This window comes from Bombina bombina, chromosome 2 (assembly GCF_027579735.1).
Source record: "Bombina bombina isolate aBomBom1 chromosome 2, aBomBom1.pri, whole genome shotgun sequence".
Taxonomy (NCBI): Eukaryota; Metazoa; Chordata; class Amphibia; order Anura; family Bombinatoridae; genus Bombina; species Bombina bombina.
This window is the reverse complement of record NC_069500.1, coordinates 470,247,957-470,275,218: the sequence shown is the minus strand read 5'-3', so window position 1 is coordinate 470,275,218 and position 27,262 is coordinate 470,247,957. Positions and strand designations below refer to the sequence as shown.

The 27,262-nt window shown below is 40.6% G+C and overlaps 1 protein-coding gene across 2 annotated transcripts in view; it reads left to right on the top strand.

Moving 5' to 3' along the window:
* TCHP (trichoplein keratin filament binding) overlaps window positions 1–27,262 on the top strand; it is a 111,999-nt gene that overhangs the window by 63,791 nt on the left and 20,946 nt on the right. For both annotated transcript variants that reach the window (XM_053702104.1, XM_053702106.1), the window contains exons 10-11: window positions 8,068–8,149; window positions 9,345–9,530. In XM_053702104.1, coding sequence (XP_053558079.1) covers window positions 8,068–8,149; window positions 9,345–9,530 — 268 coding nt within the window. The remainder of the gene's footprint in view (window positions 1–8,067; window positions 8,150–9,344; window positions 9,531–27,262) is intronic.

Here is a 27,262-nt window from a genome sequence, read left to right as displayed (position 1 = left end):
TCCCAGTCCCCAGACCTGAATATCATTGAAAATCTGTGGGGTGATTTGAAGCGGGCTGTCCATGCTCAGCAAATATCAAACCTAACTGAACTGGAGATGTTTTGCAAGGAGGAATGGTCCAAAATACCTTTATCCAGAATCCAGACACTCATTACAGGCTATAAGAAGCGTCTAGAGGCTGTTATTTCTGCTAAAGGAGGCTCTACTAACTATTGATGCAATATTTCTGTTGGGGTGCCTAAATTTATGCACCTGTCTAGTTTTGTTTTGATGCATATTGCACATTTTCTGTTAATCCAATAAATCTAATTTCACTACTGAAATATTACTGTTATTTGATAGATCAAAATGAAATTGCTGATCCAAACACCCAATTATTTATAAATGAAAATCATGGAAATTGTCAGGGGTGCCTAAACTTTTGCATACGACTATATATTATTTAGCATTATTATCTGAGTGCTCACTTGGACCATTATCACCATGTATCTAAGCTCTATGGTGTAATAAAGTTACTAATCTCTATAAATAGTTTTATATTTAGCAATATGAATAATATGTTATGGTAGTAAGCCTTAGATAAAAACCCAGAAGCAACAGGAAGCCAAAAGTGATCAGTTTTATCGTAACTACAATCTGCACTTTATTTCGCAACTATATGAAAAATTCTTACTGGCACTAAAGCTGAGGGGAAACTCTTAAACTACATTAATCTGGTCAGAATTTTAATGTACATATATGAATTACATCTTTTGAATAGAAACATATTTGAAATATACATGTATTGGCAAAAATGCTTCTAGTAAAAGTTATCACTGTTCTTAGTGTTAGCATTTTTCTCTGCATGTGCATGTGAAGCATAGCTAGATATTCTCAGTGCACCAGGTTTTTTTAATACTACAGCTACTCAGATAGCAAGTGGGGCTTTTATCAAGTCCGCAGTTAACAAATTGAGTCATTACTAGGTGGTGCAAGCACTTTAGGCTCTCTGAGCAAGTGCTGTGTTTAAAATGCTGGTGCACAGTGCATACTTAAATGGACACTCAGGTCAAATTAAATTTTCATGATTCAGATACAGCATGTAATTTTAAACAACTTTCCAATTTACTTCCATTAAAAAAAATCTGCACAGTCTTTTATATTTACACTTTTTGAGTCACCAGCTCCTACTGAGCATGTGCAATAATTCACAGACTATACGTATATGCATTTGTGATTGGCTGATTGCTATCACATGGTACAGGGGGAGTGGAAATATACATAACTTTGAAATTTGTTAGACAAAAAATCTACTACTCATTTGAAATTGAGTAAATGCTTTTGTATTGTCTTGTCATCTTGCATTTGCTGATTATGCAAATCTACTGTGTTTACTGGTCCTTTAAATACACTTTTGAAACAGCTACAACTTTTATTAGAAGCATTTCCTTCTTAATATGAGGAGAGTCCACGGCTTCATTCCTTACTTGTGGGAATACAGAACCTGGCCACCAGGAGGAGGCAAAGACACCCCAGCCAAAGGCTTAGATACCTCACCCACTTTCCTCATATCCCAGTCATTCTTTGCCTTTCGTAACAGGAGGTTGGCAGAGAAGTGTCAGAAGATACAGAGTAGCTCTTTATGAAGGGTATCTACCCTTTGAAATGGGACTGGAGTTTTAAGTAGTCTTGCCAGCCTCTCAGGGAGAGCATTGAAGAAGGTTAGGGTCTGGAGATGCAGGGAGAGTCTTTCTGCAAAACCATCCAGACTCGTATTAACAGCTCCTAAGCAATCAGTGTTGACGAGTTTCACTGCCTGCTTTCATCACTCAAGTTCATGTCAGGAGCGATCCTACAAGACTGTCACACTTGAGAGGCTGTGTTTCTGTTCCAAAGCATAGATTCCGGTAAGATTGTTTCATTTTTTACACATATGGTTAACGCTAGAAGACAGGGTCACAGTGTGGCTCCTTTTATCTGTATGGAATAAAGGGTTAATATCTCCTGAGGGGGGGATTATTGAACAGTGGGGATTAATCTCATACATATTTATTTGATTTATACTGCATTATGTGTGAGATGTTTTCTGAGGCTCATAGGCTGAGGTTGGAACATACAGGTTACTTTCACTTTAGAGCTGCGCAGCTTTACAAGCTTGGAGCGCTTTTCCATAGCGGAGGCGGTCCCAGGTTGCGCTCCATGTGACTGTGTGTGATCGTAGTTTCACTTCCTACTCTGTGACCGTGCTGGTTATTAGAGAGAAGCAGTTTACTCTGTGTGCCTGAGTCATATGAGGTGGCGAGTGCCCCAGCCATTGGGGGTATAAAGGTGCCGTTTTTATATTTTTATATAATGTTCATTATTGTTATATTAGGACATAGCGCATAGCTATGGAGGACTCTGACGTTTTAGAGGGTACTCCCTCTATACCTAAGACAAATGCCTGTTTATATTGTGAGAAGGCCGAGGTATACTCACCCTCTCAATTATGTTCCACATGCCTAGAAAAAGTAATTATGTCAAAAAAGGTTAACATGTTTGATACCGCTGAGCCTTCCACCTCTGAGGGGTCACCGTCAGGTTAGGTGCGCACCCTGCTTTCATCTCCTAATACACATGCAGTTTCCCATAGCACGCCTGATCCTCCATCTGGAGGAGGCCTTTTACCTCCAGACTTCACTGCACAGTTACAAATGGCGGTGTCTGCGGCCATTAGTGCTTTACCTCGCCCTGCTAAGCACAAGCGAAAGGTCAAATATTTCTTTAGGATGGAGCATTTGCGCTTTCTTTTACAGGAAGTTCTGGCTACCTTAGAGGTTCCAGAGGCCAAACTGCCTGAAGAACCTTTAATTCCTAAACTGCATAGAGTTTACGAAGACAGGGTTGTTCCTCAGACTTTCCTGTTTCTGTAAAGATGGCAAACATTAAGAACGAATGGGAGAGGATTTGTTCGTCCTTCACCCCTTCGTCTGCCTTTAAGAAACTATTCCCGGTCCCGGACTCTCAATTGGAGTTGTGGGGTTTTGTCCCTAAGGTGGATGGCGCTGTCTCCACGCTTGCAAAACTCACTACTATACCACTGGAGTATAGTTTGTCGTTCAAACAGCCCATGGATAAAAAGATGGAAACTCTGTTAAGAAAGATGTTTCAAAATTCAGGATATTTATTTCAATCAGCGGTGGCAGTTTGTGCGGTTGCGGGAGCGGCTACCTACTGGTGCGACTCCTTATCAAGTGTAAAATTTTGTTTGGTCCAGGCCTGGACTCCATTATTTCTACGGTATCAGGGGGCAAGGGTGCCTTCCTACCGCAAGATAAAAATAACAGATCTAAGGGACAATCTAATAATTTTCGTTCCGATAAATCCCAGCGCCAGCAATCCTCCGCTACGACCGAGCAACCATAGACTTGGAAGCCGGCTCAGTCCTGGAATAAGTCCAAGCAAAGCAAGAAGCAAGCTGAGACTAAATCAGCATGAAGGGGTCGCCCCCGGTCTGTCTATGGATCAGGTAGGGGGCAGACTTTCGCTCTTCTCAGAAGCTTGGTTCAGGGATGTACAGGATCCTTAGGTCCTGCAGATCATTGTTTAGGGTTACAGAATTGGGTTCAAGTCTCTTCCACTCAAGCGCAGATTTCTAAATCTGTCATAAAAACCAGAGAAGAGGGGTGCCTTTCTGGGGTGCATTCAGGATCTGTGCTCCTTAGGAGTAATTATCCCAGTTCCCATATAGGAATGAGGCTTGGGATACTACTCAAACCTTTTTGTGGCCCCAAAGAAGGAGGGAACTTTCCGCCCGATTCTGGACCTAAAGTGTTTATACAAGTTTCTAAACGTCCCCTCGTTCAAGATGGAGACGATAAGGTCTATCCTTTCCTTAGCCCAGAAGGGACAGTTCATGACCAATATAGATCTGAAGGATGCTTACCTTCATGTCCCAATCCACAGGGAACACTTTTAGTTCCTAAGGTTTGCCTTCCTGGACCAGCACTTCCAGTTTATTGCTCTTCCGTTTGGCCTAGCTACTGCCCCAAGAATTTTCCCAAAGGTTCTGGGGGCTCTCTTAGCCGTGGCCAGAACCCAGGTCATTTCAGTAGCACCTTACTTGGATGATATTCTGATACAAGCACCCTCTTTTTATCTAGAAGATAAACTTAGAAAAGAGTTCCCTTATTCCAAGCACCAGGGTAGAATTCCTGGGCACTATAATAGACTCACTAGTCATGAGGATATTTCTTTCAGACCAGAGACGCTGCAAGCTGGCTTCCGCATGTCTTGCCCTCCGGACCTCCTCAAGGCCCTCTGTGGTGCAGTGTATGGAGGTGATTGGTCTCATAATGTCCAACATGGACATTATTCCCTTTGCCAGGTTCCGTCTCAGACCGTTACAGCTGTGCATGCTGAGACAGTGAAACGGCAATCATTTGGATCCGTCTCAACAGATCTCTCTGGACAACCGGTCGAGAGAATTGCTCTCTTGGTGGCTCTGTCCAGATCACCTGTCCTGAGGGACATCCTTTTTAAGACAATCCTGGGAGATTGTGACTACAGATGCAAGTCTCCCAGGATGGGGAGCAGCTTGGGAACCAAGAAGGCTCAGGGCCTTTGGACTTGGCAGGAGATTGCTCTTCCAATCAACATTCTGGAACTTCGAGCAAACTTCAGTGCTCTGGGTCTGGGTTTGTCCCAGTTTATCAAATTCCAATCAACCACCAGGGAGGAACAAGTAGCTCCCTAGCACTGCTCGCTGTCAGCGATCCACATTTCAGTGTGGACAACTGGGAAGCGGATTTTCTCAGCAGACAATCCTTTCATCTGGGGGTTATGGTCTCACCATCCCGAAGTGTTTGTGGAGATATGCAACAGATGGGGGACTCTGGAAATATTTCTCATGGCGTCTCGTCTCAATACCAAGCTACCCAAGTATGGGTCGAGATCCAGGGATCCTTAGGCGGAGCTAATAGATGCATTAGTGATTTCTTTTAAGTTCAGTCTAATATACCGTTTTCCGCCATTACCTCTTCTTCCTCGAGTAGTGGCCCACATCAAGCAGGAGCGGGCATCAGTGATACTGATTACTCCATCGTGGCCGCCAAGGATATGGTTTGCGGATCTAGTGGGGATGTCATCATCTCCTCCATGGAAGTTACCTTGTCGCATGGATCTGCAGGAACAAGGTCCTTTTGTTCATCAAAATCTAGATTCTCTGAGGCTGATTGCGTGAAGATTGAACGCTTAGTCCTAGCCAAGAGAGGTTTCTCTGAGAGAGTTATTGATACTCTCATTCAAACTCGAAAAGCCGGTTACTCGGCGAATCTATCATAAGGTGTGGAGGACCTACTTATTCTGGTGTGAAGAGCGTGGATTCCCCTGGCATAAGGTCAGGGTTTCCAGGATTCTTTCCTTTCTCCAGGATGGTCTGGAGAAGGGCCTTTCTGCTAGCTCCCTTAAGAGACAGATTTTGGCCCTACCTGTTTTACTACATAAGAGGCTCGCTGAGCTTCCAGATGTCCAGTCTTTTGTTCAGGCTCTGGCTAGAATCAGGCCTGTGTTTAGATCTAGCACTCCTCCTTGGAGTTTAAATCTTGTTCTTAACATTTTGCAGATGGGTCATTTGAGCCTATGCACGTAGTTGACATTAAATTTCTGTCTTGGAAGGTTCTTTTTCTACTGGCTATTGCTTCGGCACGCAGGGTCTCTGAAATGGCTGCCTTGCAATGTGAGCCTCCTTACCTAGTATTTCATGCTGATAAGGCTGTTTTCGTACTGGGTTAGATTTTCTTCCTAAGGTCGTTTTAGATCGCAACATCAATCAGTAGATTGTGGTTCCTTCCTTGTGTCCTAATCCTCCTCCTTCGAAGGTATGGTTACTTCATAATTTGGATGTGGTTCGGGCCTTGAAGTTCTATCTTCAGGCTACGAAGGAGTTTAGACAGACTTCTTCTTTGTTTGTTGTCTATTCTGGGAAGCGTAGGGGGCAGAAGGCCTAGTCCACTTCCTTATCTTTTTGGTTGAGGAGCATTATTCGCTTAGCTTATGAGACAGTGGGACATAAGCCTCCTCAGAGAATTAAGACTCTTTCAACTAGAGCAGTGGCTTCCTCTTGGGCCTTCAAGAATGAGGCCTCTATGGATCAGATTTGTAGGGCGGCTACCTGGTCCTCCTCACATAACTTTTCTAAATTTTATAAGTTTGACGTTTTTGCTTCTGCTGAAGCAGCTTTTGGGAGAAAGTTTTTACAGGCTGTGGTGCCCTCAGAATAGGGCCTGCCTTCTTTTTTGCCCTCCTGTTCATTCAGTGTACACTGGAGCTTGGGTATATGTTTCCCACAAGTAAGGAATGATGCCGTGGACTCTCCTCATATTAAGAAGGAAAACATAAATTATGCTTACCAGATAATTTCCTTTCCTTCTGTATGAGGAGTGTCCACGGCCCCCGCATGTATTCTCCAAAGGGCGGACCTAAATTTTGTTTTGTTCTTCTGACACCATTTATACCCTGATATTTCTCCTACTGTTACTTGTTCCCTTGGCAGAATGACTGGGATATTTAGCGAAGTGGGGGAGGTATTTAAGCCTTTGGCTATGGTGTCTTTGCCTCCTCCTTGTGACCAGGTTCTGTATTCCCACAAGTAAGGAATGAAGCTGTGGACTCTCCTCATACAGAAGGAAAGGAAATTATCTGCTAAGCATAATTTATGTTTTTTGCTAATACTTCTATATTACAAACATGCTTCTATTCAAAACTGAAATGCATCCACATGGATTCCAGTTTTGGCTAGAATGTTCCTTTAAGCCGAACGTAATATAATTTTATTTAACAGTTCCGAAGTTTATCAAAACTTCAATCCACAAACAAAGGGAAGCAGTTTAACTTGTGCAAACACTTTGAGATCATACACCAAAAGCTATTTGATTTTATGACATACATAAATTAGCCTTTTAGTTCTCTGAACTTACTATGAATAAATAATGAAAAGGTGACAGACAACACATGGAGATGAAACAATGTGATACACTTTGATGCAAAGAGCTTAAAGGACCAGTCAATACAATAGATTTGCATAATCAACAAATGCATGATAAGAAAACAATGCAATGGCACTTAGTCTGAGTAGTAGATTTTTTTTTAAAATAAATTGCAAAGTTATATCTGTTTCCACTTCCCCTGTACCATGTGACAGCCATTAGCCAATCACAAATGCATATACGTATATGCTGTGAATTCTTGCACACGCTCAGTAGGAGCTGGTGACTCAAAAAGTGTAAATATTAAAAGACTGCACATTTTGTTAATGGAAGTAAATTGGAAAGTTGTTTAAAATGACATGCTCTATCTGAATAATGAATTTTAATTTTTACTTCAGTGTCCCTTTAATTCAAGTTTTAATAATTACTGCATACAGGTATACCCCGCTCATACAGCGGGTTAGGGACCGGAGCCCCGCTGTAAAGTGAAAACCGCCTTAAAGTGAAACAAGGCAGTTTTAGCTTTCTTTTCAGTGTTTAAAATCTTGAAAACATGTTTGAACTAACATATATTAGGGGTGCAATAGTGCTACATTTAGTTTAACACTAGCACAGCAAGTATTCAATTAGTATTCAATAAATACTGTACCTGTAAAATAGTGACAATTACTGTAGTAAAATTTGCCAGACTATAGCACTGAGACACAGCTTGCACTGCAATGCTATAAACAGAGTGATCTAAGCATAACAAAATGGTGCCATTCACTTTTCTAGCAATCTCACAATGATTATAGCACTGTTTCAAAATCCTTGGAGGTTGAACTTCAGCTCCACAAAGCGCTGTATTAGCGAATCGCTGTAAAGTGAAGCGCTGTAAAGTGAGGTATACCTGTATATTGTGCCTAGTTTTCATTTTATGCTAGGCACTATATCATTTCTTTTTGCACTGAATATCAATTGTGTTTTAATGTTCAAATAATAATGTATGGATGGATAACTACTTTTAAACAAGCCATAAAGTTTAATATTTAAGATTTTTTTTATTTTTTTTTAGTATTAATGATAAAAATCTTCTAGACAATTGATCATATCCCTTATTAGTGTGAATCTCCCTATTTTACAGAGAGGAAGCTAAGCAAGTGTGGGCAAAACGAGAAGCAGAATGGGAAAGAGAGAGGAACGCACGGAATCGCCTAATGAAAGAGGTAATGTTAGTTGTATCTTGACTGGAACTGAAGAAGTCTGTGTTTAACCCCAACAGAGGTGCCAAATACATAGTTAAAGTACATCTCTGAAGCAGCAAAGACCTTGAGCACACATACTTGCAGGTTGGTAGTTTTCTTTGTAATTTGCTACAGAAAAGTGTTTTTTCTTGTCTATAGGAAACATTAAAGCCCTTAGCCAGTTTTTTTATACATGCACAGCCTAAAGGCTGATTTTCTATTTTTTTCAAATGATTATGCCAATGCAATAAACAATCTGACAGTTACTACAAAGCTAGAAAAAAAAAAGTATTTTCTTTGTCCCCCCCAAAAAATGAAGGTCCATTTCATACTATTAGTAAAAAATGTTTTGCGCAAGTGTTTGTACAACTTTTGTGTTTATCTCATTTAAAAAGGGACACTCAATCAAATTTAAACTTTCATTATTCAGATAGAGCATTCCATTTTAAACTACTTTCCAATTTACTTCCATTAACTAAATGTGCACAGTATTTTTATATTTAAACTTTTTGAGTCACCAGCTCCTACTGAGCATGTGCAAGAATAAGTGTGTATGCATTTGTGAATGGCTGATGGCTTTCACATGGTACATGAATGCATTTGTGATTGGCTGATGGCTGTAACATGGTACAGTGGGAGTGGAAAAAGACATAACTTTTAAAATTGTCAGAAAAAAAAATCTACTACTCATTTGAAGTTCAGACTAAGTGCTATTGCATTGTCTTGTTATCTTGCATTTGTTGATAATGCAAATCTACTGTGTTGACTGGTCCTTTAACCACCTTGTCCGCTGTGAAAAGCCTAAGAAATACCTTAGAATAGATTGTAGTATCATGGAAAAAGCATTATGACCATTAATGCTTTAATAATGTTGTTTTTTTATACCGGTTTTAAAAAAGCCAGATGATTTGTATAAACTTACATTAATGTCACATCACACAATATAATCTGTTACTGATATCACACACATGACAACTGCATCACCATTCCTCACATAGCCATATATGTAGTTGTAAGTTTTATAAGAGTGCACATTATATATTTGGCTTTGTGTTGTAGGAATATCAATATAGCAAGAAAAAAAAATAAAGTGATTTGGAATTCTACAGTTAAATCTTGGATTGTTTACTTCATAATTTAGTTGACATAAATTATTTTTTTATTTTACTCTCTCTAGGTACTGGCAGAGCGACAACTGCAGATCCAAGAGAGGATAGAACAAAACCAACGTGCTCAAAAGGAAGCACTGAAAATCCGTGAACAGCTTATTAGAGACCTTGAAGATGCGAAACAACTCACCTCCAGAGAGAAAAAAGAGGTGGAGGAGCAGAGAACTGCTCGGAGGTTAGAGCTGGAAGCACAGGTACAGTCACCACTATCAAGGTTTACATTGCTGCATTACAGAAACCAGTGTCCAGAATAATAGATGAGCCCAGTTTGAAGGCACTAGGCAGCTTTTGGAAAGACCTGAATTACATGTCACCTTAGATATGTGTCTAGATGTTAGCTCTGCTGATGAGCTTAGACAAGTTATGTCCAGATAAGCAGTCAAAGAAATAATATGTGACCTTATCTTTACCAGAGAACCTACTATAAATATGGTAAAGAGCCTTGTGACAGGGGCTAACCTATAGGATAGAGTCAAAAGCTAGAAATAGAAAACAAATACCGTATTTTAAGGCACAGTCTAGTCAAAATTAAAATTGCATGATTCATATAGGGCATGCAATTTTTTTTTTTTTTTTTTTTTTAAACTTGATTTATGTTCCAGACTCTTTCCAACATGGTAATTCCAAATAGTAAAGATAACATTTTCACATTTGTGCGGTACAGAGATGAAAATTAACGACACTCCCTCTACCCAGTGGGCTGAAGAAGGCCATTCCATGCAATTTAATTCCACATCAAGAAGTAAATCTGGTTCCATTTTCTTTTTTCCCCAAAAAAACATACACTCAAATAACATAAAACAATAAACTACAACAAAATATAATCCCTCCACTCCAGGGGAAGAGGGGGGTGGGGACCAAAAAACCCCTGGCACCTATGGTAAGAAAAAAAGTGACCTAATATAGTACAAATTATGTATGATCAGAATGGGGGGGGGGGCGGGGGAGGAGGAGAGGGGCACCATCTGCCACACAAATTTTCCTCCAATATGAACGTTGAGTTCCGAAAGGGGTAAAGTAACCTGCTTCTCATACGTGGGGTGATGTGCAACAGATATGGCTCCCACTTGTGAATAAAAGCCTTAATTCTTTTGTCAAGGTCTCCCTGCACGTCCGCCTGCTCCAGGAGAACCTGAACGTGCACTGCCTGTATCAATTTTCTCCAACATAGGTGTGTCCGGTCCACGGCGTCATCCTTACTTGTGGGATATTCTCCTCCCCAACAGGAAATGGCAAAGAGCCCAGCAAAGCTGGTCACATGATCCCTCCTAGGCTCCGCCTTCCCCAGTCATTCTCTTTGCCGTTGTACAGGCAACATCTCCACGGAGATGGCTTAGAGTTTTTTGGAGTCTCAATTTAGTTCTTTCAGTTCTTCAGGGGGTTCCGTTTGAACCCTTACATTCCGTAGATATTAAGTTATTATCTTGGAAGGTTTTGTTTTTGGTTGCAATTTCTTCTGCTAGAAGAGTTTCAGAGTTATCTGCTCTGCAGTGTTCTCCTCCTTATCTGGTGTTCCATGCAGATAAGGTGGTTTTGCGTACTAAACCTGGTTTTCTTCCGAAAGTTGTTTCTAACAAAAACATTAACCAGGAGATAGTCGTGCCTTCTTTGTGTCCGAATCCAGTTTCAAAGAAGGAACGTTTGTTGCACAATTTGGATGTAGTTCGTGCTCTAAAATTCTATTTAGATGCTACAAAGGATTTCAGACAAACTTCTTCCTTGTTTGTTGTTTATTCTGGTAAAAGGAGAGGTCAAAAAGCAACTTCTACCTCTCTCTCTTTTTGGCTTAAAAGCATCATCAGATTGGCTTACGAGACTGCCGGACGGCAGCCTCCTGAAAGAATCACAGCTCATTCCACTAGGGCCGTGGCTTCCACATGGGCCTTCAAGAACGAGGCTTCTGTTGATCAGATATGTAAGGCAGCGACTTGGTCTTCACTGCACACTTTTACTAAATTTTACAAATTTGATACTTTTGCTTCTTCTGAGGCTATTTTTGGGAGAAAGGTTTTGCAAGCCGTGGTGCCTTCCATCTAGGTGACCTGATTTGCTCCCTCCCATCATCCGTGTCCTAAAGCTTTGGTATTGGTTCCCACAAGTAAGGATGACGCCGTGGACCGGACACACCTATGTTGGAGAAAACAGAATTTATGTTTACCTGATAAATTACTTTCTCCAACGGTGTGTCCGGTCCACGGCCCGCCCTGGTTTTTTAATCAGGTCTGATAATTTATTTTCTTTAACTACAGTCACCACGGTATCATATGATTTCTCCTATGCAAATATTCCTCCTTTACGTCGGTCGAATGACTGGGGAAGGCGGAGCCTAGGAGGGATCATGTGACCAGCTTTGCTGGGCTCTTTGCCATTTCCTGTTGGGGAGGAGAATATCCCACAAGTAAGGATGACGCCGTGGACCGGACACACCGTTGGAGAAAGTAATTTATCAGGTAAACATAAATTCTGTTTTTTATATTTTTTAAAGGGAGGGGATTTACTGTCTGCCCAGTATTGCAAGACGAATCTCCTAGTGAGTAAAATCACAGAGTATAAGAATTTCTGACACCGTGGTGCAACCTCTAAGTCGTGCAAGAAGATAATATTGGATGGGGTTAGAGCTACATCTTCCTGTAAGACCCTCTGGAGCCAGAATTTAACTTTTTCCCATAGTCTCTGTAGCTTAGGACAGTCCCATATCATGTGAGTGAGATCAGAGGATGGAAGGGAGCATTTGTTACATTTGTCTACTGTCTGGGGGACCCATCTAAGTCTTAAACTTGGGAGAACATATGCTTGATGAATTAATTTAGTATGTGCCTCCCTTGAGTAAGCCGAGAGAGTGGCCATTCTAACTTTCTGAAAGCTAGCTGTAATCTCCTGTGGGGTGATCAAGACATCTCTCGTTCCCTGCCATTTGTTATGTATTGTTTGCATAACAGACTGTTCTAGATGATTTGTGATTTCAGTGTAAATACGGGTTATAGAGTGTGATCCCTGCTTTGTAATGCGGTCTATCTACGCTGGAGTTTGTGGCAGTGAGCTGGTTATCTGTGATGAGAGCCCGAACATAATGTCTGCACTGGAAATATGCAAACATGGTGTCAGGAGGAACAGCATAAGTCTCCCTCAGAGTATGAAAGGGGGAAATCTCAAGCGTAGTAGGGTTAATTACAGTATATGTGCAATAGAGGTCAGGCCCGAATCCTTCCATCTCTGAAAGGCTCGAGTGGTGTAGCCAGGTATAAACCTAGGATTCCCCTATATAGGTAGATATTTGGTCACTGTATGGTCTATGTTCCAGAATCGACGCAGCTTTTTCCAAGCCCTGATCGGGTCTCTAAACAATATGTTATGGGAAATATGGTGGGGCAAGGCCAGAAGTGTGTAGTGTGGAAGATAAGCTAAATTAATTGGAGCTGCGCTATCAAGTTCCACAGCAGGGCTAAAATAGTCGGATCCATCCAACCACCCCAAAACCAATTTGGCTAATGTCGCCCAGTTATACCACTGAATGTTTAGGAACATAAGACCCCCCCGCACCCAACTGCATGGATAACTTAGATATTTTGATTCTGTGTTTCTTCTAATTCCATACAAATGAGGCAAAGGTGGAGGAGATGATTTGTATATCTTTGGTGTGAAGTAAAAGAGGGAGCATTTGCAAAGGGTACAAGATTTTTGGTAAAATTATCATTTTCAATAAGTGGATTCTGCCATGAAGGGAAAGAGGAAATCCTCTCCAACCACGTATGATATCTTGTGAGCTAAATATAACTTTTGGAATATTAAGATGGTAAATACGTGTGGGGTCGACATGTAGGTGGATCCCTAAGTATTTGAAGGTTCCTGTTGTGATTTTGAGAGGGAATGCAATTTTAAACAACTTTTCAATTTAATTTTCTTTCCTAAGATATGGAGATTCCACAACGTCATTTGAATTACTAGTGGGAATATCACTCCTGGCAAGCAGGAGGAGGCAAAAAAACACCACAGCAAAGCTGTTAAATGTGTCACTCCCCTACCAATAATCTCCAGTCATTCTCTTTGCCTCTGTCAATGAAGGAGGTGACGTTTGGTGTCTGAAGAAATGAATTCCTTTTTTACTGTAGTAGACGGGGCTACTTCTACTCTGGCTAAGAGAACTATGATCCCTATAGAGGATAGCTACTCCTTTAAGGATCCGATGGACAAAAAGCTGGAGGCTTATTTGAAAAAGATGTATGTTCATCAAGGTCTTCAATTGCAACCTGCAGTTTGTATTACCACAGTAGCAATTGCGGAATCTTATTGGTGCGATGCCTTGTCTGAATCAATTTTAGTAGAGACTCCATTGGAGGAGATCCAAGATAGGATTAAGGCTCTCAAACTAGCCAATTCCTTTATTTCTGATGCTAACATGCAAGTTATTAGACTGGGAGCCAAGATGTCTGGCTTCACTGTCTTAGCCCGTAGGGCTTTGTGGCTAAAATCTTGGTCAGCTGATGTTACCTCCAAGTCCAAGCTTCTGGTGCTTCCTTACAAGGGTAAGACCTTGTTTGGACCTGGTCTGACAGAAATAATTTCTGATATTATGGGTGGAAAAGAGTCTTTTCTACCACAAGACAAGAAGAACAGACCTAAAGGACGCCAAAGTAATTTTCGTTCCTTACGTAACTTTAAAGGTCAAAAGTCTCCCTCTTCCAAGCAAGAACAGTCCAAGTCTTCTTGGAAGCCCAATCAATCTTGGAGTAAGGAGAAGCAATCAAAGAAACCCTTAGCTGACTCTAAGTCTGCATGAAGCAGCAGCCCCCGATCCAGGATCGAATCAAGTGGGGGGCAGACTTTCCCTGTTTTGTCAAGCGTGGATACGAGATGGTCCCAGATCTTTGGGCTGTGGACATAGTATCTCAGGGTTACAAAATAGAATTCAAAACTTTCCTTACCAGGGGAAGATTCCACCTCTGAAGATTATCTGCAGACCAGGTAAAAAGAGAGGCATTCTTGAACTGCGTTCACAACCTTTCCTCCCTGGGAGAAATTGTTCCAGTAAGGGAACAAGGTATAGGGTTCTATTCAAATCTGTTTGTGGTTCCCAAAAAAGAGGGAACTTTTCGACCCATTTTAGACTTAAAGTGTCTCAACAAGTTTCTCAGGGTACCGTCCTTCAAAATGGAAACTATTCGTTCCATTCTTCCTTTGGTTCAAGAGGGTAAGGTTCATGTCGACCATAGACCTGAAGGATGTGTATCTTCATGTTCCCATCCACAGGGATCATCACAAGTTCCTAGACAAAGACTTTCTGTTTGTGGCTCTTCCGTTTTGGCCTTGCCACAGCTCACAGAATTTTCTCAAAGGGTTTGGGTGCTCTCTTGTCAGTGATCAGGTCTCGGGGAATTGCAGTGGCACCCTCTCTGGACGACATATTAGTTCAGGCTCCATCTTTTCAACAAGCAAACTCTCATACAGAGATCTTGTTGTCTTTTCTACGTTCCCATGGATGAAAAGTGAATCTGGAGAAGAGTTCCCTTGTTCCAGCTACAAGGGTGGTTTTCTTAGGAACCATAATAGATTCCCTATCTATTAAAATTTTTGTGATGGAGGTCAGAAAATTCAGAATTCTCTCCTCTTGCCTCTCTCTTCAGTCTTTTTGGCCGTCAGTAGCTCAATGTATGGAGGTAATTGGTCTGATGGTCGCTGCCATGGACATCATTCACTTTGCTCGATTCCATTTGAGAGCTCTGCAGTTATGCATGCTCAGACAATGGAACGGAGACCATTCGGATCTGTCTCAGAGGATGTATGTATGTATTGTATGTATTTTATCAACTTTGGAAGGATGAAAGGCTGAGTGGACCTTGCCGGGGATCAAACCTGCAACCCTTGGGTTGCTACAGAGCTCAGCCATAGTGCCTTAGCATGCTGACCTAGAGGATAGATCTAGACCAGTCGACAAGAGACTCTCTTCCGTGGGGGCTTGCTCAGGAGCATTTGTCTCAGGGCACATGCTTCCTGAGACCTTCCTGGGTGATAATGACCATGGACGCCAGCCTGCTAGGATGGGGAGCAGTCTGGGACTCGTTAAAGGCTCAGGGACTATGGACTTGGGATGGGTCTGCTCTTCCATTAAACATCTTTGAGTTGAGAGCGATTTACAATGCTCTGATGGCTTGGCGTCAGTTGTCCTCAGCCCGGTTTATTAGGTTCCAGTCGGACATCATCACCTGAGTGGCTTACATTAACCACCAGAGAGGAACTCAAAGTTCTTTAGCGATGAAGGAGATGGCTCAGATTATTCAGTGGTTGGAAGTTCACAATTGTTGTCTATCTGCCAAGCTTCCAAGGTACGGTTCAAGGACGAGAGATTGCAAGGCCGCTCTGATAGATGCTCTGGCGGTTCCTTGGGTTTTCAGGCTAGCATACCTGTTTCCTCCATTTGTGCTCCTTCCACGAGTCATTGCTCTTGTCAAACAGGAGAGAGAGTCAGTATTTCTAATAGCTCCTGCATGGCCTTTCAGGATCTGGTATTCAGACCTAGTAAAGATGTCATCTCTGCCACCTTGGGGGTTGCCTCTGAGGAAGGACCTTCTAGCTCCATTCCTCCATTCAAATCTCGTTTTTTTCTGAAGCGGGCTGCTTGGAGATTAAACGCTTAGTTCTGGCTAAGTGTGGGTTTTCTGAGTCGGTCATTGAGACCATGCTACAGGCTCGCAAGCCTGTTACTCGTAAAATTTACCATAAGGTATGGCGTGAATACCTTTTTATTGGTGTAAATCCAATAGCTACTCTTAGAGTAGGGTCAGGATTCCTAGAATTTTGTTTTTTCTCCAGGAAGGTCTGGAGAAAGGGTTGTCAGTCACTTCTCTGAAAGGTCAGATTTCTGCTTTATCTATTCTTTTACACAAGCGTCTGGCAGATGTGCCAGATGTTCAATCTTTTTGTCAGGCCCTGGTCAGAATCAGGCCTGTGTTTAAACCTGTTGCTCCTCCTTGGAGCCTTAACCTTGTTCTTAAAGTTTTGCAGCAGGCTCCCGTTTGAGCCAATGCATTCTATTGATATTAAGTTGTTATCTTGGAAGGTTTTGTTTCTTATTGCTATCTCTTCTGCTCGGAGAGTTTCGGAACTCTCGGCTTTGCAGTCCGATTCGCCTTACCTTATCTTTCATCCAGATAAGACGGTTCTTCGTACTAAATTGCGGTTTCTTCCTAAAGTGGTTTCGGATAGAAATATTCATCAGGAAATTATTGTTCCTTCTCTCTGTCCCAATTCTTCTTCTCATAAGGAACGTCTGTTGCACAACTTGAATGTTGTGCATGCTCTAAAATTCTACCTACAGGCGTCTAAGGATTTTCAACAGTCTTCTTCCCTGTTTGTTTCTCAGGAAAGCGTAAGGGTCAGAAGGCTACCGCTACTTCTCTTTCCCTCTGGTTGAGAAGTATAATTCGTTTTGCTTATGAGACTGCTGGTCCAGCAGCGTCCTGAGAGAATTACAGCTCATTGGGTTTTCAAAAATGAAGCTTCTGTGGAATAGATTTGCAAGTCTGCATGCAACTTGGTCCTCTCTCCATAATTTTTCAAAATTTTACAAATTTGATACTTTTGCCTTGGCTATTGCCTCTTTTGGGAGAAAGGTTCTTCAAGCGGTGGTGATTTCTGTTTAGGTCTGCCTGTCTTTTTCTCCCTCTCTATTTATTCCGTGCCCTCTGGCTTAGTTATTGGTTCCCACTAGTAATTGGAATGACGTCATGGACTCTCCATATCTTAGGAAAGAAAACAAAATTTATGCATACCTGATAAATTTCTTTCTTTCCGGATATGGAGAGTCCATGACCCCACCCTTAATTAAGGCCATTATTATTTACTAAACCTCAGGCACCTCTACACCTTTTGTTTTATTCCTTTTTCCATTTCCCTTTGGTCGAATGTCTGGGGATTATGGGTAGGGGATTGACACTGTGGTGCTTTTTGCCTCCTGCTGGCCAGGAGTGATATTCCCACTAGTAATTGGAATGACTTAGTGGACTCTCCATATCCGGAAATAAAGAAATTTATCAGGTAAGCATACATTTTGTTTTATCATCAAATTTTGCTTTTTTCTCTTGGTATTCTAACATGCTAACTTCTAAGCCCGTGAAGGCCGCCTCATATCTGTATTTTTACAGTTCGTCGATAACATTGTTCTCACTCCCGTGGAATTATTTATGAGTCAGCACTGATTGGCTAAAATGCAAGTCTGTCACAAGGGGGCAGTCTGCAGAAGCTTAGATACAAGGTAATCACAGAGGTAAAACGTATATTAATATAACAGTGTTGGTTATGCAAAACTAGGAAGGGGTTATAAAGGGATTATCTTTTTAAACAATTACATTTCTGGAGTAGACTGTCATTTTTTAAGATGTACTGTCATCATAATGGGCCAGCTCCATTTCACCAGGTCTTGACAAACCATAAAAAGGGGAGAACTTTGTCTGATGAAGTTTAAATTGTATCCTTAGGAAACAATCTACTGAAGAATTGAAAGCAGGGATTCCTTAAAAATTCACTCCTAAAAAGTAAGACCGGGAGGAACATCAGGCCTCCTACAGCTTACTTTGTGGAAGACTTTTACTTAAAAATTCAAGAGGATTTTGTACTTTTATATGAAAAAAAGAAAGCTTCCTTTTATAGGCCTGGGGAAGATGAGATATTTTATCTGCACTAAAGGACCCTTAGAGACCCTAAGACATTACTTGAATAAAGATTGTTGGAAATTAATATAAAATTATCCTTATTGAAATTTCCTTGGCTCATTTCCATAAGTAGTACTTGATTATGAAGCCTGGACACTTTTTAGGGGGCCAAACACAAACATATAGCCTCACATTTTTAGGTAGGTATGAGATTCCTTCTCTTCCTGCAGCAATGCCGTCTTAGTTTAAAAAACATAATTTATGTAAGAACTTACCTGATAAATTAATTTATTTCATGGTGGCGAGAGTCCACAAGCTTGTTACTGATGGGATATACATTCCTACCGGGAGGGGGCAAAGTTTCCCAAACTTTAAATGCCTACAAACAACAAATATACCTCCCACCTCACTCATACCTCAGTTTAACATATAGCCAAGTTAGTGAGGTGTATAAGGAGTAAAAAGCATAAAAAAGAGGAACAGGATAAATTATGTGCTTTATACAAAAAAATCATAACCCCCCCAAAAAAATGGGTGGGCCTCGTTGACTCTTGCCACCATGAAATAAATGCATTTATCAGGTAAGTTCTTACATAAATTAGGTTTTCTTTCATATAGGTGGCAAGAGTCCACAAGCTTGTTACTGATGGGATATAATACCCAAGATGTGGAAGTCCACGAGTAACAAAGAATAAAGGGAGGGATAAAATAAAATAAAAAAGGGTCTATTTCCGCTGAGAAATTAAAGCCAAATAATAATGGTCTTCCTAAAATTTTAAAAAAACCTTAAATAATAGGCACTAGAATTAAATTGAGACAGCTGCTTGAAGAACCTTTCTACGAAAAGCTGCTTCTGTAATAGCAAAATACATAAAAATGGTGCAATTTAGTAACGGTATGCAAAGAAGACCAAGTGGCTGCTTTGCAGATTTCATCAACTGAAGCTTCATTTTTGAAAGTCCAGGATGTGGCAACTGATCATGTAGAATGAGCTGTAATTCTCTGAGGCAGAGACTGGCCCGCCTCCAAATAAGCATTGTGAATTAGAAGTTTTAACCAAGATGCCAAAGAAATGGCAAAGGCTTTCTGACTTTATCTAGAACCAGAAAAAAATAACAAGTAGAATAGAAGTGTTTCTGAAATCTTTAGTAGCATCAACATAATATTTCAATGCTCTTACCACATCCAAAGATGTCCACATCCAAAGAAGATCTTTCAAGAGTATTCTTAGGATTCTATTAATGTTGTTAGAATTCACAACTGTAGGCAAAAAATTGGACAAAGTCCGCAAAAAGCTTTATCTTGATGGAAAATCAGATAAGGAGACTAACAAAAGAGAGCAGACAATTCAGAAACTCTTCTAGCAGAAAAGATAGCCAAGATAAATAACACATTTTCCAAGAAAAGTAGTTTAATGTCCAAAGAATGCATAGCCTCAAAAGGAGGAGCCTGCAAAGTCTTTAGTACCAAATTTAGACTCCAGGGAGGAGAAATAGAAATAACAGGTTTTATGCGAGTCAAAGCCTGGACGAAACAGTGAATAATTAGGAAGATTAGCAATCTTTCTGTGAAATAAAACAGAGCAGATATTTGTCCTTTCAAAGTATTTGGCAGACAAACCTTTATCCAAACCATCCTGAAGAAACCTAAGAATTCTAAAAGAATGCCAGGAGTAATCATGAGTGACCACAATGAAATATATATTTTCCAAACCTTATGATATATTTTCCTTGAAACAGGCTTACAAGCCTGTATCATAGTGTTAATCACTGAGTTAGAGAAACCTCTATGACTAAGGACTAAGCGTTCAATTTCCATTTCTTCAAATTTAGAGATTTGATATCGGATGGAAAAACGCCCTTGAGACAGAAGGTCAGGTTTTAGAGGAAGTGACCAAGGTTGGCAACTGGGCATTTGGACAAGGTCCGCATACCAGAACCTGTGAGGCCATGCTGATGCTATCAGAATCACATAAGATTGTTCCATTATGATCTTTGAGATCACTCTTGGAAGGAGAACCAGAGCTGGAAAAATGTAAGCAAGTTGGTAAAACCAAGGAACTGCTAGAGCATCCATCAATTCCTCCTAAGGATCCCTGGACCTGGAGAGGTATCTGGGAAGTTTCTTGTTCAGATGAGAGGCCATCAGATCTATCTCTGGACAGCTCCACATCTGTACAATTCGATACATGTGTTAAAAATCACAGGATAACTGCACAGTTGCAGAAAATCATTTAGATAAATGTGTTATAAATCACAGAATAAGTGCACAGTTGCAGCAGATTCTTTAGATAAATGTGTTATACATCAGAGTAAGTGCACAGTTGCAACAGATAATTTAAACTAATGTGTTATACATAATAGAGTAAGTGTACAGTTGCAGCAGATTATTTAGATAAATGTGTTATAAATCAGAGTAAGTGCACAGTTGCAGCAAATCATTTAGATAAATGTATTATAAATCACAGAATAAGTGCACAATTGCAACAGATCATTTAGATGTGTATATAAATCAAAATAAAAATGCACTACTGAGGGAACCCCTATCACTAGAAGATACGTCAGTATGCTGGTGGTCAATACAAAATTCACTAATTTTATGAAAGTGTGTATAGCAGTCATAGCCTTCTCTATGGCTGCAGCAATATAATCTTTCATATCTGCAGGAATACCTGACTGAGATGAAATAGCAGTGGATGTATTTGTACTCATAGAAACATTATCAGCATGTATTACATTTTCAAAACAGGTGCCACATAATTGAGCTGAAGAAATAAAATCAGCTTGTTTACAACAAACACACTTAGCTTTGGTAGAATTGTGTTCATGCAGCTTAGTTCCTATGGTAGCATCAGAGGCAGGGTCAGCTTGAGACATCATTGCAAAATGTAAAAAAAAAGAAAAATAACATTACATAGCAAAATATCAAATCTCCTCAAATACAGCAGTTTTCAGGAATGGGAAAAAAAGGCACGAAAAAGTTAGCGCCAAAAAAGGCGCAAAATTGATGATACGATAAAAAGACGTAATTTGCGTCATCGTGCGTGCAACTTTGCCAGTGAAATTTAAGAAAGTAACCTCCGTGATTACTGAGATAACTGGAGCCCAAAGGTAAGTATTTTAAAATAAATCTGCAGACCGTTTGTATGACCCACACAGGTATTCAAATACTCAACTGACCGCTTGCAATGTAAGCAAATTAGCAACCTAGCTACATCAGCACAGCAAATTCCAGAATAAACACAATTTCCATTCTGATGCTATATAAACTGCTGAAAGGAAATAAGACCTGTCTCATGGCTAATATATACAATATAGATTAAAAACTTTACTTAAGAAATTGCCTTCCATAGCTGAGTGTCTTAAAAATGATATATACTTACCATAAGACACCCATCCACATATAGCAGACAGTCAAACCAGTACTGAAACATATCAACAGAGGTAATGGTAGAGGAGTATAATGTCGATCTGTAAAGGAGGCAGCAGATGAATCCCTGCGACCGAATTTACAGAGAGCCTTAGAATAGATTTCTCATAGGCGAAAACATGGTATCATCAGGCAATACTCCCTTCACATCCCTCAGACAAACACTGTACTTAGAGAGGAACTGGGCTTCAATATGCTTAGAAGCGCCTTTCACTGAAGTATCAAGCACATCGTGCTTCTCCACCTCCTAAGGAGGCAAAGTTTATAATACGGAGGTATGAGTGAGGTGGGAGGTGTATTTATAGGCATTTGAGGTTTGGGAAACTTTGCCCCCTCCTGGTAGGAATGTATATCCCTTCAGTAACAAGCTTGTGGACTCTCGCCAGCTATATGAAAGAAATCACTAACCAAGGGAAGCTTGGTGAATGGTATAGACATTTTAAGTATGATTCCTTTCCATTTATCTTTGTTCACTCTAGCAGTATTATTGTTCGGCTGAGATAATACAATCAACAATGCACCTGGAAATTTGAGCTTTGCTTGCATACATATGAGATGTCATTGTGGAATAACTAGTAGCTTACCACATTACCTTCATTCTTTTTCCCTGTCAATATATACAGTATCACACAAAAGTGAGTACACTCCTCACATTTTTGATAATATTTTATTATATCTTTTCATGTGACAACACTGAAGAAATTACACTTTGCTACAATGTAAAGTAGTGAGTGTACAGCCTGTATAACAGTGTACATTTGCTGTCCCCTCAAAATAACTCAACACACAGCCATTTAATGTCTAAACCGTTGGCAACAAAATTGAGTACACCCCTAAGGGGAAATGTCCAAATTGGGCCCAAAGTGTCAATATTTTTTGTGGCCACCATTATTTTACAGCACTGCCTGAACCCTCTTGGGCATGAGTTCACCAGAACTTCACAGTTTGCCACTGGAGTCCTCTTCCACTCCTCCTTGACAACATCACAGAGCTGGTAGATGTTAGAGACCTTGCGCTCCCTCACCTTCCGTTTGAGGATACCCCACAGATGTTCAATAGGGTTTAGGTCTGGAGACATGCTTGGCCAGTCCATCACCTTTACCCTCAGCTTCTTTAGCAAGGCAGTGGTCATCTTGGAGGTGTGTTTGGGGTCGTTATCATATTGAAATATTGCCCTGCGGACCAGTCTCCGAAGGAAGGGGATCATGCTCTGCTTCAGTATGTCACAGTACATGTTGGCATTCATGGTTCCCTCAATGAACTGTAGCTCCCCAGTGCCGGCAGCACTCATGCAGGCGCAGACCATGACACTCCCACCACCATGCTTGACTGCAGGCAAGACACGGTTATCTTTGTACTCCTCACCTGGTTGCCGCCACACACGCTTGACACCATCTGAACCAAATAAGTTTATCTTGGTCTCATCAGACCACAGGACATGGTTCCAGTAATCCATGTCCTTAGCCTGCTTGTCTTCAGCAAACTGCAGGCTTTCTTGTATGGTCTGAGCACTGACAGGCTTACCCCCACCCCTTTAAACTCTGCAGCAATCCTGGCAGCACTCATACGTCTATTTCCCAAAGACAACCTCTGGATATGACGCTGAGCATGTGCACTCAACTTCTTTGGTCGACCATGGCGAGGCTTGTTCTTAGTGAAACCTGTCTTGTGAAACTGCTGTATGGTCTTGACCACCGTGATACAGCTCAGTTTCAGGTTCTTGGCAATCTTCTTATAGCCTAGGCCATCTTTATGTAGAGCAACAATTCTTTTTTTCAGATTCTCAGAGAGTTCTTTGCCATGAGGTGCAATGTTGAACTTCCAGTGACCAGTATGAGAGAGTGTAAGAGCAATAACACCAAATTTAACACACCTGCTCCCCATTCACACCTGAGACGTTGTAACACTAATGAGTCACATGACACCCTGGGGAGGGGAAATGGCTAATTGAGCCCAATTTGGACATTTCCAAATAGGGGTGTACTCACTTTTGTTGCCAACGGTTTAGACATTAATGGCTGTGTATTGTTGTTTTGAGGGGACAGCAAATTTACACTGTTATACAGGCTGTACACTCACTACTTTACATTGTAGCAAAGTGTCATTTTTTCAGTGTTGTCACATGAAAAGACATAATAATTTTTTCGTGGGAGCAAAGACCATCCTGATCCCATTGTGATATCCCTTCACTTACTGTATAATGTTGGATCTTATCATTATCCTGGACACATTCTGCTATCTTCAACTAAATTAAGTGCAAGGAGACTCTTCTATATACCTCGTCCTTTTTCTTCTAATTAGTCCCTCTATCTCTTACCCCCTAGACCCTCTTTATGATTCCCTTTCTCCCTCCTTTCCCCTTACCCTCCCCTTTTTTTTCACCTATAGTTATTTTTTCTGAAATGACTAGTTAAGAAATGCAGTAAATTTATCTGTAGATGTATAATTTCTGGTCTCAGCAATCTGTTTTTCTTTCATGTAATTAACAAGAGTCCATGAGCTAGTGACGTATGGGATATACATTCCTACCAGGAGGGGCAAAGTTTCCCAAACCTTAAAATGCCTATAAATACACCCCTCACCACACCCACAAATCAGTTTTACAAACTTTGCCTCCAAGGGAGGTGGTGAAGTAAGTTTGTGCTAGATTCTACGTTGATATGCGCTCCGCAGCAAGTTGGAGCCCGGTTTTCCTCTCAGCGTGCAGTGAATGTCAGAGGGATGTGAAGAGAGTATTGCCTATTGAATGCAGTGATCTCCTTCTACGGGGTCTATTTCATAAGGTTCTCTGTTATCGGTCGTAGAGATTCATCTCTTACCTCCCTTTTCAGATCGACGATATACTCTTATATTTACCATTTCCTCTACTGATTCTCGTTTCAGTACTGGTTTGGCTTTCTACAAACATGTAGATGAGTGTCCTGGGGTAAGTAAGTCTTATTTTCTGTGACACTCTAAGCTATGGTTGGGCACTTTATTTATAAAGTTCTAAATATATGTATTCAAACATTTATTTGCCTTGTCTCAGAATGTTCAACTTTCCTTATTTTCAGACAGTCAGTTTCATATTTGGGATTATGCATTGAATTATCATATTTTTTCTTACCTCAAAAATTTGACTTTTTTCCCTGTGGGCTGTTAGGCTCGCGGGGGCTGAAAATGCTTCATTTTATTGCGTCATTCTTGGCGCGGACTTTTTTGGCGCAAAAATTCTTTTCCGTTTCCGGCGTCATACGTGTCGCCGGAAGTTGCGTCATTTTTTGACGTTATTTTGCGCCAAAAATGTCGGCGTTCCGGATGTGGCGTCATTTTTGGCGCCAAAAGCATTTAGGCGCCAAATAATGTGGGCGTCTTATTTGGCGCTAAAAAATATGGGCGTCGCTTTTGTCTCCACATTATTTCAGTCTCATTTTTCATTTGCTTCTGGTTGCTAGAAGCTTGATGTTTGGCATTTTTTCCCATTCCTGAAACTGTCTTATAAGGAATTTGATCTATTTTGCTTTATATGTTGTTTTTTCTCTTACATATTGCAAGATGTCTCACGTTGCATCTGAGCCAGAAGATACTACAGGAAAACCACTGCCTGCTGGATCTACCAAAGCTAAGTGTATCTGCTGTAAACTTTTGGTAGCTATTCCTCCAGCTGTTGTTTGTAATAATTGTCATGACAAACTTGTTAAAGCAGATAATATTTCCTTTAGTGATGTACCATTGCCTGTTGCAGTTCCCTCAACATCTAAGGTGCAGAATGTTCCTGATAACATAAGAGATTTTGTTTCTGAATCCATAAAGAAGGCTTTGTCTGTTATTTCTCCTTCTAGTAAACGTAAAAAGTCTTTTAAATCTTCTCTCTCTACAGATGAATTTTTAAATGAACACCATCATTCTGATTCTTTGGACTCTTCTGGTTCAGAGGATTCTATCTCAGAGATTGATGCTGATAAATCTTCATATTTATTTAAGATGGAATTTATTCGCTCTTTACTTAAAGAAGTACTAATTGCTTTAGAAATAGAGGATTCTAGTCCTCTTGATACTAATTCTATACGTTTGGATAAGGTTTTTAAAGCTCCTGCGGTTATTCCAGAAGTCTTTCCTGTTCCTAATGCTATTTCTGCTGTAATTTCCAAGGAATGGGATAAATTGGGTAATTCATTTACTCCTTCTAAACGTTTTAAGCAATTATATCCTGTTCCGCCTGACAGGTTAGAATTTTGGGACAAAATCCCTAAAGTTGATGGGGCTATTTCTACCCTTGCTAAACGTACTACCATTCCTACGTCAGATGGTACCTCGTTTAAGGATCCTTTAGATAGAAAAATTGAATCTTTTCTAAGAAAAGCTTATCTATGTTCAGGTAATCTTCTTAGACCTGCTATATCATTGGCTGATGTTGCTGCAGCTTCAACTTTTTGGTTGGAAACTCTAGCGCAACAAGTAACAAATCGTGATTCTCATGATATTATTATTCTTCTCCAGCATGCTAATAATTTCATCTGTGATGCCATTTTTGATATTATTAGAGTTGATGTTAGGTTTATGTCTCTGGCTATCTTAGCCAGAAGAGCTTTATGGCTTAAGACCTGGAATGCTGATATGGCTTCTAAATCAACTCTACTTTCCATTTCTTTCCAGGGAAACAAATTATTTGGTTCTCAGTTGGATTCTATTATTTCAACTGTTACTGGTGGGAAAGGAACTTTTTTACCACAGGATAAAAAGTCTAAAGGTAAAAACAGGGCTAACAATCGTTTTCGTTCCTTTCGTTTCAACAAAGAACAAAAGCCTGATCCTTCGTCCTCAGGAGCAGTTTCAGTTTGGAAACCATCTCCAGTCTGGAATAAATCCAAGCCTGCTAGAAAGGCAAAGCCTGCTTCTAAGTTCACATGAAGGTACGGCCCTCATTCCAGTTCAGCTGGTAGGGGGCAGGTTACGTTTTTTCAAAGAAATTTGGATCAATTCTGTTCACAATCTTTGGATTCAGAACATTGTTTCAGAAGGGTACAGAATTGGTTTCAAGATGAGACCTCCTGCAAAGAGATTTTTTCTTTCCCATGTCCCAGTAAATCCAGTGAAAGCTCAAGCATTTCTGAATTGTGTTTCAGATCTAGAGTTGGCTGGAGTAATTATGCCAGTTCCAGTTCCGGAACAGGGGATGGGGTTTTATTCAAATCTCTTCATTGTACCAAAGAAGGAGAATTCCTTCAGACCAGTTCTGGATCTAAAATTATTGAATCGTTATGTAAGGATACCAACGTTCAAGATGGTAACTGTAAGGACTATATTGCCTTTTGTTCAGCAAGGGAATTATATGTCCACAATAGATTTACAGGATGCATATCTGCATATTCCGATTCATCCAGATCATTATCAGTTCCTGAGATTCTCTTTTCTAGACAAGCATTACCAATTTGTGGCTCTACCGTTTGGCCTTGCTACAGCTCCAAGAATTTTCACAAAGATTCTCGGTGCCCTTCTGTCTGTAATCAGAGAACAGGGTATTGTGGTATTTCCTTATTTGGACGATATCTTGGTACTTGCTCAGTCTTTACATTTAGCAGAGTCTCATACGAATCGACTTGTGTTGTTTCTTCAAGATCATGGTTGGAGGATCAATTTACCAAAAAGTTCTTTGATTCCTCAAACAAGGGTAACCTTTCTGGGTTTTCAGATAGATTCAGTGTCCATGACTCTGTCTTTAACAGACAAGAGACGTCTAAAATTGATTACAGCTTGTCGAAACCTTCAGTCTCAATCATTCCCTTCGGTAGCCTTATGCATGGAAATTCTAGGTCTTATGACTGCTGCATCGGACGCGATCCCCTTTGCTCGTTTTCACATGCGACCTCTTC